At 43.2% G+C, this 18254-nt stretch overlaps 1 protein-coding gene across 2 annotated transcripts in view; it reads right to left on the reverse strand.

Moving 5' to 3' along the window:
- Positions 1-388: 388 nt before the first annotated feature.
- LOC120528482 (zinc finger protein 813-like) overlaps positions 389-18254 on the reverse strand; it is a 32168-nt gene continuing 14302 nt past the window's right edge. For both annotated transcript variants that reach the window (XM_039752657.1, XM_039752655.1), the window contains one exon: positions 389-1879. In XM_039752657.1, the coding sequence (XP_039608591.1) occupies positions 1182-1879 (698 nt within the window). In that variant the 3' untranslated portion in view covers positions 389-1181. The remainder of the gene's footprint in view (positions 1880-18254) is intronic.

An 18254-nucleotide genomic window follows, 5' to 3' on the forward strand; every position in this document is an offset into this window, starting at 1 on the left:
AGACATATATAGATAGACGCCACATTCACTGTGTTGCCCAGTCTACACGATACGTCAGCGTGTCCGTCATATTGCGAGTGGCAAAAGTGCCATTTAAATTAATACAGGCAGACGTGGAAACCGGGTTTTCTGATGAAAAAACAATAACGTTTAAAACAGTATCATTTACATACAACAGATTTTGGTGAATCGTTTACATGCAATTATTTACAGTTAGGTCCATAAATATTTGGACAGAGACCACTTTTTTCTAATTTTGGTTCTGTACATCACCACAATGAATTTTAAATGAAACAACTCAGATGCAGTTGCAGTGTAGACTTTCAGATTTAATTCAGTGGGTTGAACAAAAAGATTGCATAAAAATGATTTTTTTTCATTTTTTGCCTGAGGATCCAATGGAAAGATCATTTCTGGGACAGGCTTTACACCAATATAACTTTACGTGTCTCTGAAAACGTTTTCTGGAAGAGTACCCTTTACCACATTCAGAATAGGTGTACTGCTTTTCTCCAGTGTAGATCCTTCTGTGGCACCCAAGTGTGGTTTGACGTGAGAATCGTTTTCCACACTATGGACAGCAATAAGGTTTCTCTCCGGAGTGAATTCTCATTTGATCTTTAGGAGTCATGCTGTCTGAGAAAAGCTTGCCACAGTCACAACAAATTTGTGTCTTACCAGAATGAATTATTTTATGTTTGTGAACGAGAACTGTTATACGAGAATCACATTCCACATTCAGTACAACTTTAAGGCTTCTCTCCAGTATGACTTTTCGCATGCTTATACAGAGAATTGAGGTGTGAGAATTGTTTGCCACATTCCAAGCAAAGGTGAGGTTTCTCTCTGATGTGACGTCTGATGTGAATTTTTATGGTGCTTTGTTGTGAGAACTGCTTATCACATTCAGGACAACAATAAGGTTTATCTCCAGTATGGATTTTGGTATGTGGATAAAGACCTTTCTGGCTTGTGTAACATTTACCACATTCAGAACATACATACTGCATTTTTGCTTTGGTGGGAGTTTTGTGTGTTTACTTAAAATGAGCTAATGTTTAAAACCTTTTTCCACATTGAGAACAGCAATATGGCTTCTCTCCGGTATCAATTTTTGTGTGCCTTTGAAAACTGCATTTGTCAGAAACTTGTTCAGCAGATTCTGGACAATAATGAGGTTTTTAAGCTGTGTGGATTCTTCTGTGTCTCTGCAGATGGCACCTCCTTGAGAACGACTTACCACATTCTGGACAACAATAAGGTTTTTCTCCTGTGTGGATTCTTCTGTGCCTCTGAAGAGCACTTCTGATTGAGAACATCATACCACATTCTGGACAGCAATGAGGCTTTTCTCCTGTGTGGATTTTTCTGTGGCTTTGAAGACTGCTGGTACGTGAGAACGACTTACCACATTCTGGACAGCAATTAGGTTTTTCTCCTGTGTGGCTTCTTCTGTGCATCTGAAGATTGCTTCTACTGGAGAACGACTTACCACATTCTGGACAGCAATGAGGTTTAACTCCTGTGTGGCTTCTTCTGTGCGTCCGAAGATTGCTTCTCCTTGAGAATGACTTACCACATTCTGGACAGCTATGAGGTTTTTCTCCAGTGTGAATCTTCATATGCTGATAAAGACCATTTCTGTGTGTGAATTGTTTGCCACATTCCAAACATTTTTTTCCAGTGTGAATTTGGATTTCTTTCTCCACTTGTTGTCGATCAGTTTTGATGGCTTCTGTTTGTGTTACTCCAGCAGCAGGGAGAGAACTGCACTGCAAAAAAGCTGCTGTCAGGTTCTCTGATCCTCTTGCTGATTTCTTCATATCTTTCTCATTGTATTGAAGAGAGGGCTGAGTGAAGCTGCCATTCTTCTGTAAATCTGAAAGAACACAAACATTTTAACTATTGTTTTTTCCTGACACCTTTATCCAAGGTGACTCACAACATTTGAGACACAATTGGTTACATTTCTCTTGTTTTTCCAACTGGAGCACAGGCTGGTCACGTGACTTGATCATGGTCACATGATGTAAAAAGCTGAATTTGAACCTGCAACTTCAGGGTTTGATGTCCAAATTGCTAACCACTACCTGCCTTTTAAAATAAATGAGACAGTACAACTAAAGCGGTGGCACATTGGTTGTCATTTCTTCCTCACATTTAGGTGCCATTTATGTTTTGATGCTGTCTGTTCAATTTCTCCATCTTTCTCTCAAATGTTAAATACAGGCCTGATCTGATCGACTGATGACAAATCAAAATCTGCCAATTTTAACTCCAGATGACTTGACCGGTGATCAGGAAATTAGCTGATCTTAACAGTTGATCTTGAATGATAAAATTTATGCAAGACAAAGTTCCAACATTTCCAAAATACAGAAACATGTCCTCGCCAGTCTAACAGTTTGATTGCTTTCCTACGAGAGATAACAAATTTGAGGTTTGTAATATATGTGCAAAAAGAAGTCAGTGATGGAGGATTCACTGCTAACACTTTCAACAATACAAACCTTATTCATCATCTGAGAAGTCAACACAAAAGGGACTGGTGTGAAGAACGAGCTGTTCAGGCTGAGGCGACCAGCAAGCTTAGTCTAGCTCGGTTGCCTACTCTCACTTGGCCTCCAATAATCTCAGCACTTAAAAAACTCAACCTTATAATACAGATAGCAAGAAACCCAAAGACTTACTGGGACAGCAAAAACAGTGGAATTCGTAAGCATGGACAACCAGCCACTTTCAGTTCTGGAAGATGTCACCTTCTAGATCATTTAGATCTACGATTCCATCTGCCAGGGCACAAGGATTTTACAGATGTTGCTTTGGTGGAATTGTATCTAACTGCGCACACACATATCAGCAGTCTTCTACAAGATAACATCACTAAACTCAGTTTTACAAATGACCTTTGGAGTTCAAGTACGTCTCCGGTCTCCATGTTGAGACTGAACAAATGAAAACTCTGAACTGAAACAAGCGACTCTCCTCTGCCAAGAATTCACAGCCCAGCATAAAACTGAAGCTCTTGATGCCGAGTGACACAATGTGCTCCAAGCCGGTAACATTACAAAATAGAAAGTGTATGTCTGACTGTGTAATAATACTAAGAATATTACAAAGGACACGGGAGATGCGGACTTACCAGCCTGCCATGCACGGCACTCGCCATTCAATTGGTGGTGAGCCAAGGAGTCCTGTCACAGCACGTCATGTCTAATTCAGTGGCTGTATGAAGACGCAAAATTGGCCAGCTGACGCATTCTAACTCAACCTACTCTAAGTTTGAAGATATTTTAAAAACAACCTGACCAGCCCATAAGTAGGTTATAGCAGGAGGGTGACACAAGTACATATTGTATGTTACACTGCCTTTGGGAGTAAAAATGGATACTACTGGCTTAATTAGCTGACTATAACATCACAATCTTCTCTTCTGCACAGTGAAAATTAATACAAAATATGGTCTCCCACTCAACACCTTTTGAAGAGAGAACAAGAGGAGTTTTCTCATCGAGTGCGTTTGCCACGGATGTCATACCATTCACCAGGGCTCTAGAGAGTCTCTAAGAAAAGTGCAGTCAAACCAAAATGTAAAGACATCAAAACCATCTCTTTGTTAAGCAGGCGGAAGAAGACTGAGCAGCACAGAATCGGAGTCTCTCCATGTAGAGGCCATGATACACGATCCAAGCTAAGACAAAAGAAGTTTTAGCCAGAAGAGGGCGACTACTGAAGATTTATGGATGTACTAGCCACGGCACCTGTTCAAGGCAGGTAATGGAATAATTAAAAACATTTACCATCTCCTGCCCTACATGTGCCTTCAGCACTTTTCCTTTGTATTCGCATGTGTTAATCTCTCTTCACCAGTTCTCCCTTTCTCATGGGTAGTCCTGTAAAGACTGTTTAACGGTCATTAGTTTTGAGGTGTCAATCTTGGCTCCTGTATGGTTTTATACTTGCTGCCTTTGAAGTTGACTCTCTCAGCGTTCCTCACAGACCTTTACTCCTCCTCATGCATCTCACACTCACACTTCCTCTCTCGCCACGTCACCAAAGCCAAACTGAACAATCGGACTGCTCTATAAGAGACTGGACACACAGGCTTTATTCTTATATTAGAGAGTAGATTTTTGAGACTCTGCTCTTTTAATCTTTATTATAGTAAATATAAAAAATTATGTGACACAAGAAAAGGCACCTGAACTTTTCTTGCCAGAAGGCAGCCTGTTGTAATCATGTCCTTGATATTTAGTGTCGATTTATAGTTAAGTATGACTGTTTGTTGACCAATTTATTTGTACAATTAATTAACCAGGCATTAGATTTTTTTTTAAATAAAATCCCTTTTATTAGCCTTTCAGTGAATGTGTAGGTAGATGGGTGGAAAGGGATGCAGAGTTTTACCGAGCTGGTGCATAAATATAAATCGTTATCAAGTGAATGTTGAGTAGTTAGAAATTGTAATCAGCCGTCTTATTGGCTTGTTGGGTAGAATGGTACAAGCTGGCTCCGCTCCCAATATATACACCTGGGATAGGAACGAAACAAAGGGAGTGTGTGGAAGAGACACATAGGAGTGGGCTGGTTCCTGGGGTGAAAATAAAGGGGATTTATTACACTTTCTCGGAGGAGAGAGCTGTTCACCAAATTGGGATCAAGATCCCAGATAAATATAGAGTATCCCCAGACCAGCAGGTGGAAAGAATTAAAAAATGGGAATTCAATCCAGAGAGGTCGACCCAGGAGCAAGCTTTTGTTCTCTGGGAACAACTGGCACAATGGCTATAGTCATTCAAATGTGCAACATTTCAGATAGTACAGCAAGTCTTCCCAAATATCTCACCCAGCCAGTCTGGGGAGACTTTTAAAAAATATGGAAGAGCTTATAGAGCTCATAGAACCATCTAAGATAGCCTTGCAATCTGAGAGAGCAGAACGGTCCTCTGGTGAACATCGTGGGGATTACACCCTATAAACTATGTTTCTTTCAAACAAACTGGAGCCTGTTTCGAAGTCCCCGAGTTCGTGGGCACGTAACCTAATCAGGAACGAGGAGGGATGCAGGTGGAGAGAGATGGGAGGTTTACGTGCGCTTACAAACCCTCTGACGATATCACATATGGGAGTAGTAGTTGTAAATGGGTTCAGAGTTGAAGCTCTCCTGGATTCCAGCGGCTACATTTCCATTGTACTCCATGCCAATATGTACTACCGCGACATTGGATGAAAGTAAAGACCAGTATAACATGTATACACTATGAGAAAGAAGGAAACAAGGAGTGATGATTAAAAGGAAAATCATGTATTTATGTAATGCTGAGTATGAATTATGCTGGCATAGGTAGGATTTTTGGTTGGATCTGCTGGAGAGCTGCAGAGATATTGTGGACACTTTGCTGTTGTGAAAGAGGTGTTTGTGTGCAAAATAAGGAAGAAAGTGCATGCCTCTGCAAAAGAAAACTGCTGATCCATACACACCCTGTGATATTTCGAAACTAGCTGTAACCAGCTTTGAACAGTTAACTAATCTAAGTAGATTGCCTAAAAGCTGTGGGCATGCTTTAAGATTCCTCTAAAGTTAAATTAAAACGAATATTGTGTAAGCTTCCTCTCTGAAAGAAAAAACAAGCTGTGTATTAACGAAAGAAACTCCCTATCAACTGCAGGTTAACGGTAGACTGATTGTGACAGCTGCTGCAGCCTCCTGCTCACCAAGAACAAAGAAATTACTTTTTACTTTACAAGAGTGTCCATCTCCTGTTGTTCCTGGCTTTCAGCGACCACAGTTTTTTGGTGCCCTGTCTGAGGACAGAGACAGTGCAAGCGGATCCTTGAGCGGGACTGCCCGGAGGACCAATAAAGGACAGATTCCGGCTGGATCAGGAGGACCAGCTCCGGGAAAAAGTTAGGACAGGCCTGCTTCTGGGTGAGTCCTGAGTGGGGAACCCTTGTCCTCCTCTGATATTTCTCCCTGAAAGTCGAGTGAACTGGGAACTTCTAGACAGGAGGAAAGATTCTTGGTAAGTAGACTGAGGGGGTCAGACCGGGGAAAGAATACTGTGACCAGTGGGTAAACCGGAATGTATAGATAGGGAAACCGTCTTGCGGAAAAGCTGTTAAACAGTGCGTAAAGATTAGTGAGGTGTTGAGAATGCTCAGTTAGTACGCTCCCTGGAATGGGACGAAGTCTTTTACCGGCTCAGAAATTAAAATAAAGGTGGGGAGTGCGAAGGACAGATAGGAGGGAAACACCTCACGGTCAGGAAAAAGCACTGTTTTGCGGGAGGGCGAGATTCTTCACTCTGACGGTCTGGTTATATCCTGAGCTCAATGGGTCACTAAGGGAGTCGATCGCCTCACCAGAGGTAACCAGCAGCCTTCGGGTTCGACTGTCAGCCCACTAAAGAGGTTGATCATTCACGGTGGACCAGGGCAAAGGAGAGACTTCCAGTGAAGCGACATTGGGGCGGTTCGGAAATAAACAAGTGTGGAAAACTCACTCAAAAATAACAGTAAACCAGTCAAGATCCCTTAGGGAAATCAAAAGTCTCTGTTGGAAGGATTATTTTCCAACTGAGGGAACTGGGGATATTTCAGAAATTCAAGAAGTTAGGAAAATCCTATGCAGAAACACACAAGGCTGTTGCCAACGGGGTCCCTACAGGATGGATATGTTTGATAGATGGGAATTGGTAATTAAAAAGACAAAGTCCTTGAGGCAATACAAAAGCGCAATGAGATGCTTTCTGCCGAAGTAAAAACTCGAAAGGAAAAAAAAAAACATGTTGTTAGCATTGCAAAAGATTAAAACAGGGCCAGACAATAGACAAAAGAAATCAGATAAAAAGGATCCCCTCTACCCAGTTATTCATTCCCCACCCCCTTATCAACCACCACCACCACCACCTCGTCCTCCAAATGCTCCAGAGGCTCCCGTGGTATTCGATGATCCATCCGGGGCAGAGTTTTATAACGATGAGTATCACTATGATTCACTCTCATTCAGACCTGGACGGGGACACAGAGACCCGGTCTAATGATTACACCAGATCTGAGTTACTTCTCCAATTCCCGCCCTCTGCCCATACAAGGAGCCAATTACATAAGCATAAATCGGGTACTACAATTCATCTCTCGAGTCTGGGAGCATCCGGTGAACTTTCCTACCCTTTAATGCAAGTCCCTAACCCCCGGCACAATCCTATCCAACTCCCAGGACCTAACAATCCCACTAGAGTCATGATACATCGAAATTGGGACATCCAAGAGTTAAAAGATGTGGTGTCAGAACTGCCAGACCCCAAGAGAGTCGGCGGGTTAAAATTTATAGAATCACTTCAGCAGTTGGACGACATGTATAAACCAAATGCTGCAGAGTGGACGCAAGTGTTACCCCGAAAGCTAGGCACCACATGGGCAACAGTAAATCATGGGACTAGAGGGAACGGGACCGCCTGGAGATGGAACGATTCCTTAAACCGGAATGAAAATGAGGAGCCTCAATTTTTTAGAACAATTGGAACCTTTAAAAGCCTCTATTGCAGAAAAATTTAAAAAGGGGACAGACTGGTCACTCATCTCTGCTGCTAAGCAACGGAAGGATGAGATGGTCGATGAATGGGCCCATAGAATTCAAGACTTGATGGCTAATCATTCTGGTCTGAAAGAGGGAAAGGATCGAAGCCACGCTGCCGTTCCCCCTTTTGTCTCAGGACTAAGAAGCGAAATACAGAACAAAGTTCGAACGTCCTGCATAGGATGGGAAAGCGTTACCTTTGATGAAGTCAAACGTCATGCTCAGCATGCTGAGAGACAATCTAAACAAAAAGAAATCGATACACAGACTAAGCCGATAGCGGCACCGCTTCAGTATTACACTGGGGAAACGGGCAGGGGCAGAGGATTCCAAAGCCGTGGCAACTCCTTCGGAGAGAGAGGGCGAGGAAAGGGGCATGGGTTCCAGCCCTCCTCGTCCACCAACCCGTTCACCCAGATGCCTACGTCATCAGATCAGTCTCACACATCTTACACTTGCTACAACTGCGGTGAGCCTGGCCATTTCCTACGCAACTGCCCAAACAAGCGTCCACCTCCACTACCTCCGCTTCCGGAACCCAAGGACATCCTTTGGTCCTAGGAAATAGCAAGGAACCCGAGCCACCTTTATCAGTTTCCCTTGCTCACCCGTCATGCTGATGCAGACCCTTTACTGACTTTGATAATTGACGGCAAGGAAACTGTTTTTCTTGTGGATACTGGAGCTACCCGCTCAACTCTGTCGCTGCTGGAGGTCCCTGCCTCGAAAGACACTGTGAAGGTCCTAACTGCCTCAAGACAACCTCATACTCTATCTACCAGTATCCAAAACTCTTCAAGTTCAACACTCCAATGAAAGCTCTCCTCTAACACATTGCTTCCTGTTAAATCATCTGTGTCTAGTTAAATTTATTGGGAAGAGATTTCATGACCAAACCATCTGTCTCAATCTCCTTATCTGAACAAGGATTCTATTGCTCCATTCCTAAGCTCCTGTCCCAAACTCTCCAATTCCATCACCCTTCCTTTGCTGCTTGGACCCTAAACATCTCCCCACAAAGACTCCTCCTCAAAGCCCTTCATTCTTTCCCCTCCTGCCTTTTTTCCCCTCCCAACTCCAACTTCCCGACACTCTCCACTGCACAATACTTTCCCACTGAAGTAGACATCCCCTGGCTAGAATCCTTTCTTGCTTCAGCCCCTTATCCAGAGAATCTTCAAATTCCCTGTATTTTTATTTCACCCTCTAAGGCTGGTGCCTCAGTACACCTTACACGCTTACAGAATACTTTCAATTTAGGGGGTTCAATCCCTCATGTTTCCATGGCAAAGTCTAACACTGCTCGTTGGGTAGAAATTGGGGAATGGGTTGAATAATGCCAGCTTAGGACAGATTGGAACTACGTCGCTCCAGGAGTTTGTTACCCCAGACCACACCATCACCAAAGTATCCACTCAAATCGCCCTGCCCGTCATTCGTTCCCTGTGTCACTCGTCTCCTTCCTTATATTCTCTACAAAGTGATGCTCTACCTTGGTTGTCCAAAATTCCTGATATTCTGTGGTCCCTTGGGAAAAAATGACTTTGGCAGGATCGCAAATTGTGAGCCCCTGGTAGTCTTCCCATAGTCATCCTTCCATCCTCGCCGTGCACAATATCATCTTTCTCCAGAGGCTGAACTCAGAATAGCTGATGTACATAAAGACTTAGGCCGTATTTATACTTCACGCGATGTGATGCATGCTGCAGCGGACGCTCCTGCTACGCAAGCATTGTAGTGTTTATACTTCCACGCGTACTTTATGTAAATCTGGAGGAATCCGCCAGGTGGCAGTGTTAGATATTATCACAGTGAGAACATGTTCGGCTTTTCTGTGTTGTGAATTGCCTAGAACAACCATTAAATTCCGATGATTACCGCAATATCTCTGAAAAGGATGTTTATTGATTAAATCCAGGGATGCGTCCATTCCAGCAAGCAGTGGCACGAGTAAGAAACAATCCCTGGATGAGGCCTCAGCTCATTGCAAGGTGAATACAAGCACCCACATACACTAGCGTCATTTTAGCGGCACCAAATCCCCAAATCTGCATACCTTTGGAAGGAAACTGGAGCACACGGAGGAAACCTATCAGAAAAACATGGAAACTCCAGGCAGGGAATATCAGCGATGTGACTCCCTGCAAAACAGCAGCACTAACGCTCCACCACTGTGTCACCCCCATGTGTGCAATTATTAACAGTATTCATTATTTAAACGGAATTACTGACTTATCTGTAAAATGTAATATATATACTTTAATGCTTATCATGAAAGTGATATCAAGTATAAATCTAAGGATTCTAAATGTGCAGAGAGTTGGAATATCATACATTTAATGTGCCCAGTGTGGTGATCTATTGCTGGCGATTCGCTGCTGTCAGGACCAGAGGAAGCCCTAGAAAAAAAGACAGCACAGAAGATGGTATGTGAGACTTTTAAAATGTATCGTGTCATTACGATCGGGAATATGCGACACTTGAATATAAAAGCACCACAAATACATTTGTATGTCGGCATTTTGCTTCACCACATCAAACCATTTATCAAACATTGAAGCATGCACAACAATCTCGTAGGATCCTCAAGGCGGCTTTCTGTCACATATAGATAGTAAACAGAGACTCTGACGTCACATTCCGACTTTTACCACATTGCACCCCCCCGACGTTTTGCTGGTGCTGCAACTTGCGCACGCGTCACATTAATTTCTGAGGACCTGCTCAGAGGACACATTAAGTCAATTCTGAGAATGCATGGCAGCCATGATGCGGGCGCATATGCATTCTGAGCGTGAAGTATAAACGAGCCCTAAGTGGATCGGGGAACCATTATTCCTATTAAGTACTCTCCTGTTAATTCCTCCATCCTACCAGTAATGAAGCCTGATGGATCTTGGTGTTTTGTTCAAGACCTGAGACAAGTTAATTCTGCTATCTTCCCTAGAGCACCGATTGTACCTAATCCTTCCACTATTCCTCCAACAGCGCGTTATTTCTAATGCTAATGCTTTCTTTTCTATCCCTATTCACCCTGATTCACAATTCTGGTTTGCTTTTGCTTTTCATAATCACCGCTGGACCTGGACCATTATGCCACAATGTTATACAGAGGCTCCTTGTGTATAAGGACAGGCGCTTGCTCAAAACCTGGAAGGCTTCTGGCCTAACAGGGGAAGTGTATTAATACAGTACGTTGACGATTTATTGTTCTGTAGTGAAACAGAGGAAGCATGTGCGCAAGATACGGAATCATTGTTAAGATATCTTGCGGAAAATGGCCATAAAGTCTTGAGGAATAAGTTGCAATTAGTTCAAACCACTGTTAAATATTTGGGTCATGATGCCATTTTGTGGTACAAGAGCTCTGTCTAAAGATCGCTTAATGACCATTCAAAACCTTCCAAGACCGATCACAAAAAAACAGGTTATGTCTTTATTGGGCATTCTTGGTTATTGTCGACAATGGATTGTACATTTTTCAAAAAGAGCACAGCCCTTACAAAATCTAACACTGACGACCTTCCTCTTTCTGGCCACATACAGTGGAATGAGCAGGCTGAGAAGGCTCATGTGATTTTAAAAAGTGCACTACTTTCTGCGCCTGCCTTAGGACTCCCCAACTATTCTTGTCCATTCACTCACTTCGTGGACGAAAAGGGGGGGATATATGAATGCAATATTAACACAACTCCGTGGAGTAAAACAAAGGCCGGTAGCTTATTTTTCGGAAAAAAAAAAACGGATCTAGTGGCCACAGGACTCCCGACCTGTCTTAGAGCAGTAGCAGCAACAACAGAGGCTGTACTGGCAAGCACGGATATCATACTCATGAGTCCCCTCACAGTAAAAGTGCCTCAGGCTGTTCACTCCATCCTAGTCCAGGCCAAAACCTCACACCTCACTACTGCCAGGACAATACACTATCAAAATGTACTCTGTTGAATGTCACCATTGAAAGATGCTCATCCCTGAATTCGGCTACCTTACTCCCAACTGAGGGAGAAGGGGAACCGCACAATTGTCATGACGAAATAACAAAAGTCCTGAAACCCAGACCAGATCTCCAGGAGACTCCGCTGGGAACAGGAGAAGTACTTTATGTGGATGGCTGTTCTTTGCAACTAGAAGATGAACTGTTGTCCACTAGTTATGCAGTGGTCAAAGGAGACCACTTACTTGAAGCAAACCATATTTCTTCCAATATAAGCGCACAAGCAGCTGAGCTAATAGCTCTCACCTGAGCTTGCCAGTTGTCTGAAGGGAAGGTTTATAACCATTTACACAGATTCCAGATATGCTTTTGGGATCTGCCATGATCATGGGGCACTATGGAAATTAAGGGGATTCTAAACCAATACTGGTAAGCCCATACAACATCAGAAATTGGTGGAATCCCTTCTTGAAGCCATAACAAAACCATTGAGACTGGCAATAGTTAAATGCCAATCTCACACTGAAAAACAAGACACAGTCAGCCAAGGAAACAAATTGGCTGACCACTTTGCTAAACAGGCCGTCTATAATAACACGCCAGTTTCTTTATTCCAACAGAAGGATGACAAAGACCCTGATAATCAAATTATTTCTTTACAGAGCGCCAGCACTGACCGGGACAGTTTAAAGTGGTCCCGAGAAGGATCCCTCTCCGTTGGAGTCAGGATCCATAAGCAAACTAACAAACCTTTCATTTCAAAAGCTTCTTTTCCAGGAATGGTAAAAATAGCACACGGCCTAGATCACGCAGGAAAAGACGCTATGACTCAGGATGTCGAATGGCATTGGGAAACTACAGGATTCTCTACGTATGCTGAACAATTCTGCTGACGGTGTGCACTATGCCAAAGGTTTAATGTAGGTAAAGGTACTCAGATAAGTCCCGCCATCACCCCTAACCCAATGGGTCCATTCGAACACCTCCCGATGGACTTCATTGAGTTAACACCGTCTAAAGGCTAACGTTATTGCTTGGTGATTGTTGATGTGTTCTCCCGATGGGTGGAAGCTTTCCCCTCCAAACATGAAGATGCAAAGACTGTGGCCAAAGCTCTGATAAAAGAAATCATTCCAAGATGGGGAATACCACAGAAATTGCAAACCGATAATGGTACTTACTTTGTGAATTCTGTAATAAACGAACTGACCACTTGGCTCCAGATAGAGGTACATCATTACTGCAAATATCATCTCCAAAGTGGAGGCACCCTGAAATCAAAATTGGCAAAAATCTGTGAGCAGACCAACTTAACCTGGCAAGATGCCTTACCCCTAGCCCTAAAATGTCTAAGGGGACAAACACATCAGTAGTTGGGATTGTTACCGTCCAAAATCCTGACCGGATACCCCATGCATGTTGGTATGGTAAATCGGGAATGTCACCTTGCATTCTGTGGACAATGATCTTCTTTCCAATCTTATAGGTCTCCGAAGCGCCCTGAAGGAAGTCCACGAACAGGTTAACCAGGCATGGTGGACCGGTCCTCCACCAACAGAATCTCAGATTCCCCTTGGAACCTGGATACTGATCAGACACACCCGAAGGAAACATTGGCATCAACCTCGCTGGAGGGAACCATTCCAAGTGCTGTTGTCCACACCACATTCCATTAATGTCGACTGACTTCCTGCCTGAATCCATATTTCCTATTGCAAAAAATGGCAGCCATAATTTTGGCAATATGGGCTTTGCTTCACTCTTCTGACGGACTTCAGATTCCCGTCCTGAATTATGAACTAGGGAAAACAGCCTCAATACAGGTTGATTTCTGCTCTACGGTTTCCTGTTCAACCAAGAGACCAGTGGAGATGGTCCAAGAAATATGTCTGTGTAAGGCCGGTTTCCAGTCACTATGGTAGTAACTGTGAAGAATGGAAATGGGTTTTCACGAACACTGGACCCTATGATTGGGGCTATAACCCATTTGACAAGGTTTTCTATAATAAAATCCGGTTTCGTTCTGGTTCAAGAATGTACAGTAGGAACCTGTAATCCTTTGATCATCACTCTAAAGGACCCCTCATATCATGATGAAGGAACATATATCTCAGGGGCCCATGTCTTCAGAATTGACCCACTGGGACAATTTTATATTCACATTTAACAAAATTCACATTAAATGTGCAAAGGGAGAATTGAGAAAGAAGGAAACCAGGAGTGATGATTAAAAGGAAAATCATGTATTTATGTAATGCGGAGTATGAATTATGCTGGCATAGGTAGGATTCTTGGTTGGAACTGCTGGAGAGCTGCAGAGATATTGTTGACACTTTGCTGTTGTGAAAGAGGTGTTTGTGTGCAAAATAAGAAAGAAAGTGCATGCCTCTGTAAATGAAAACTGCTGATCCATACACACCCTGTGATATTTTGAAACTAGCTGTAACCAGCTTTGAACAGTTAACTAATCTAAGTAGATTGCCTAAAAGCTGTGGGCGTGCTTTAAGATTCCGAATTCTGAAAGAAAAAACAAGCTGTGTATAAAAGAAAAAAAGCTCCCTATCAACTGCAGGTTAACAGTAGACAGATTGTGACAGCTGCTGCAGCCTCCTGCTCATCAAGAAATTGCTATTTACTTTACATTGGTGTCCATCTCCTGTCATTCCTGGCTTTCAGCGACCACAACTGAGAAATTTGTAAATATAAAACCGACCTATTTTTCATCAGTCATTGAGGATCGCTAAAGAAGTTTCCCATATTGGTCCTCCCCAATCCACATTTTTCGGTGATTGTAGGGTGGCACTAATCTAACAGTAAATGGTGTACTACTGAATACTCCCGATCAAAATTTAGGCCTACTTTAGACCGGAAAGACCAGACTCAAGCTGTCTCCACACCATGTAATCAGCCAGAGGAGAGAGATACGGAAATCCAAGAGGTGGATGGGGAGATTCCTGGGCCATCGCAGGCGGATACGTCATCAACTTGTGCACCTCGATGAGCAGGGAGGATTCCCCGCCCCTTGAGGTCAGACCGGACCCTCTCTCTGAGATACAATTTCAATTTAGAGAGACACAGGCTTCTTTCAGATGGGAGCAGTGGAATGATGACTCCCTGTAATTTGTGAAAAATGCAGTGGTACTAGTCACTGGCCAATGCACTCATCAGCTCATGCCACAGGGTACTCACTTTGTGATAGAAAATGACCTATCATATCGGGCAACAGAGCATGAGGGGGAGGTGAGAAAGCTGTTCTTAATCCCACAGGCCTACCGGCAGCAGGTCTATGAATTGGTACATGCCCACCTCCTAGCAGGCCACTTGGGAAATGAAAAGACTTTAGAGCAAATTAAGCTCCGATTTTATTGGCCAGGAATTAATGAGGAGGTTTGCCGTTTTTGTGTCTCTTGTCCAGAGTGCCAATTACGGCAAATTCCTAGGAAAGAAAGAGCTCCTCTAGTTGCCCTACCCTTGATTGATGTCCCCTTCGAGCAAATTGGGGTCAATATAGTAGGACCCCTAGAACCCTGAGCCCGAGGATATAAATATATATTAGTCCTCGTGGATTATGCTACTCGATATCCAGAGGCTGTTCCCTTGAACTCAGCCACATCCAAGGCTATTGCACGGGAACTAATAGGGGTCACTCCATGTGTCTGAATCCCTAAAGAAGTCCTTACGGACTTGGAGACGTTCAGGGAGACTGCCAAGTTACTTGAAATAAAGCATTTAAAGACCACTGTGTATCATTCTCAAACGGACGGTCTAGTTAAGAGGTTTAATCAGACTCTCAAACAAATTCTTCGCAAGGTGGTCAGGTCAGCAGGGATGGGAGGAACTGGTATCAGCACCACAATCCAATGTTCTTTGCCTATCAGGGAGTCCCACAAGCCTCTACAGGGTTCTCGCCTTTTGAATTATTATATGGACGGCAACCTCGGGGAATCTTCTTCTGTAATACACTACCGTGGCTGTTCGTTTGTCTGTCCAGGATTTTAAATCACCTGTAGCTCGCAAACTGTTTCACCAATTGACTTGAAATTTGGTACACATATACTACATGACATCTACTATCGGCTTTCTGGGTGATGATTTTTATTACTCTTTTTATTTATATTTTATTTTATTGTAGAATCAACTTTTGGCAGAGTGCAGCAGGGCGGCCGTGCGGCACATGCGTATGGGCGCCGTTCTCATTCCCTACCACCTTCGCTAATCATTCTTGAGGCAGATTGAAGACTTAACTGCCAGCTTAAGTGAAAAATTAAAGAAAACGTACTAAGTAATTGCAACACAAAAACTAACTTATTCAGTTTTAACGTGAAAAGATGCACACGAAACAAGAGAAGCAGCAGGCCGCTAGGATGGAGAAAAGAAGAGCTGCTCATGAAGCAGGAAGCACATCAACCTCTGAGCAAACGAATGCTAAACAGAGACAGAGAAAGAGGATGAAAACTAGGAACGCTCAAGTCAAGTATATTCACTGCACATTATCGTGCAGTACGCCATTACTGGTATTGGATATTTTGAAAGAAAGATGGGAAAAAGAGGCTCTTCCCCCTACCAATATATTAGAGTATATCGCACAGTTGCACAATCGATTTGGAAAAATTCAACCTATATTAAAAAGTTACATGGAAGAGGCGCAAGCAGTACAGGCCCACTATTATGACCGTGGTACAACTTTGAGAATTTCTTCCGAGGTATCATGTCATGGTTTTGGTTTCTAAATTGCTAGCCCATTGGCAAGGCCTTTATGAAGTTAAGGGGAGGAAAGGACTCGTTGACTATTTGGTGAAACGACCCAATCGTCACCCGAGCGAGCAGGTTTATCATGTAAACGTACTGAAGCTGTGGAAGGAATGGTTCCCAATCCTTTCCCTGCTCAGCCTCGCTCATTCTTTGCTCAGAATAATTTCCTTAACTTGGCACCAAGTTATAGACAGAGACAGGAGCCCAAAGCAGCTATCCTATCCTTCCCAGAGGTAGTGAGCAAAAACCTGCAAAGACCACTCTGACTGCACACAACATAGTGACAGAGCCCGGGTTATCGGTCGAGAGTGCCCTTATCAGCTCACTGAAGCAAAGAAAGCAGAAGTGGAGCTTGAAATCAAGGGCATGCTGAAACTAGGATAAGCAGAGGAAAGATATAGTCCCTGGTCCAGTCCGATATTCTTGGTTAGTAAGCCTGATGGAAGTTGGAGTTTTTGCAATGACTTCCGTTGACTTAATCAAGTCTCCCAATTTGATGCTTATCCAATGTCTTCAGTGGACGACCTCCTTGAGAGACTTGGACAGGCAAACTTTTTGACCACACGTGACAAAGAGTCAAGTCAACAGACTCCACTAAGGTCAAGACCACATTCAGCACCCCTAGTGGACACTGGCAGTCTTGTACTTCCATTCGGGTTACATGGGGCTCCTGTGACTTTCCAGCGTCTGGTGGATAAAGTGCTCCACCCTCATAACTCGTACAGTGCTGCCTACTTAGATGAAGTTGACATTTATTCCAGCACATGGAAGGAACCTGTACAGCAGGTCTAAGTGATATTGAGCACAATGGAAGAAGCCGGGCTTCGAATCAATCCAAAAAAATATTTTTTTTGGGTTGAAAGAAGTAAATATTTGAGCTACCTGGTGGGTCGGGGTACTGTAAAGCCACAGTGTTGAAAGGTAGATGCCATATTAAAGTGGCCACATCCACCAACCAAGCGGCAAATCCAAGCATTTCTTGGATTAGCTGTGTATTACTGCTGGTTTATACCTCGTTTATCGGAGACAGTGGCACCCTTAAATGATTTAATAAAGAGGGCTCCTAACAACGTGGAATGGACTGAAAAGGCAGATGTTGTAGTTTGTGACCTAACACAGGCCCTTATGTTAGCACCAATACTGAAAGCACCTCATTTTCCTCTTCCTTTCATACACCAGTTGGACGCTTCAGACACAGGCCTGGGTGCCGTGCTGAGCTAAAGCGTCTATAGTGTCATGTACCTGAGCCGGAAGCTGTTGGATTAGGAAACCAGGTATTTCAGCGGAGGAAAGGAAAGTATTTGCAATTAAATGGGTGATTATGCAGTTAAGGTACTACCTGTTGGGCCGTGAATTCACTCTTGTGATGGATGAGAAAGAATAATTTGAATTAAGCCAATCGAACAAATGTAACCTAATACAGACGCTAAGCTGTAAGAGTGTATTCTTGAAAGACAAATGTACTAAACTAACTTTTAAGGTAGCTTTTGATATTGCATAACCAATTATTATGTGTCATGATCATTATGTGCGAAATGTAAGCTATAATAAGAATGTGCTGTGCATTAACCGACAGGATAATATTAATCCATTTATAAGCTGAAATAATAATTGTAACTGCCACGTAGCCATTGAAGTGTTGTAACCCTGATGGTGCAGAAGAATAGGGAAGTACATGTTTTGCACAGTGCTGTCTCTGTAACTGTCTTAAAAAACTAGCCATAGCTGAAATGCATAGCCTAAGCTGGGTAGGAAGCCTGGGACTGAGTGTGCCGACAGTTCATCTTATCTAAAGAATACTATGTACTTCTGCACATACTGATCTAATGTGTCATCTTAAGCTACTTCAAAACTCTGCATAACCACAAATAAACTGCCAGACTTCCTCTTTTTGTTTAGTAAACAAGCTGGGTATAAAAAGAGGGAAACTCCGTGCTGACGGGAGGCTGTCTGTAGCTAACTGAGCTGACAGCTGCTGCAGCCTCCTGC

Source organism: Polypterus senegalus, chromosome 4 (genome assembly GCF_016835505.1).
Source record: "Polypterus senegalus isolate Bchr_013 chromosome 4, ASM1683550v1, whole genome shotgun sequence".
Lineage (NCBI taxonomy): Eukaryota > Metazoa > Chordata > Cladistia > Polypteriformes > Polypteridae > Polypterus > Polypterus senegalus.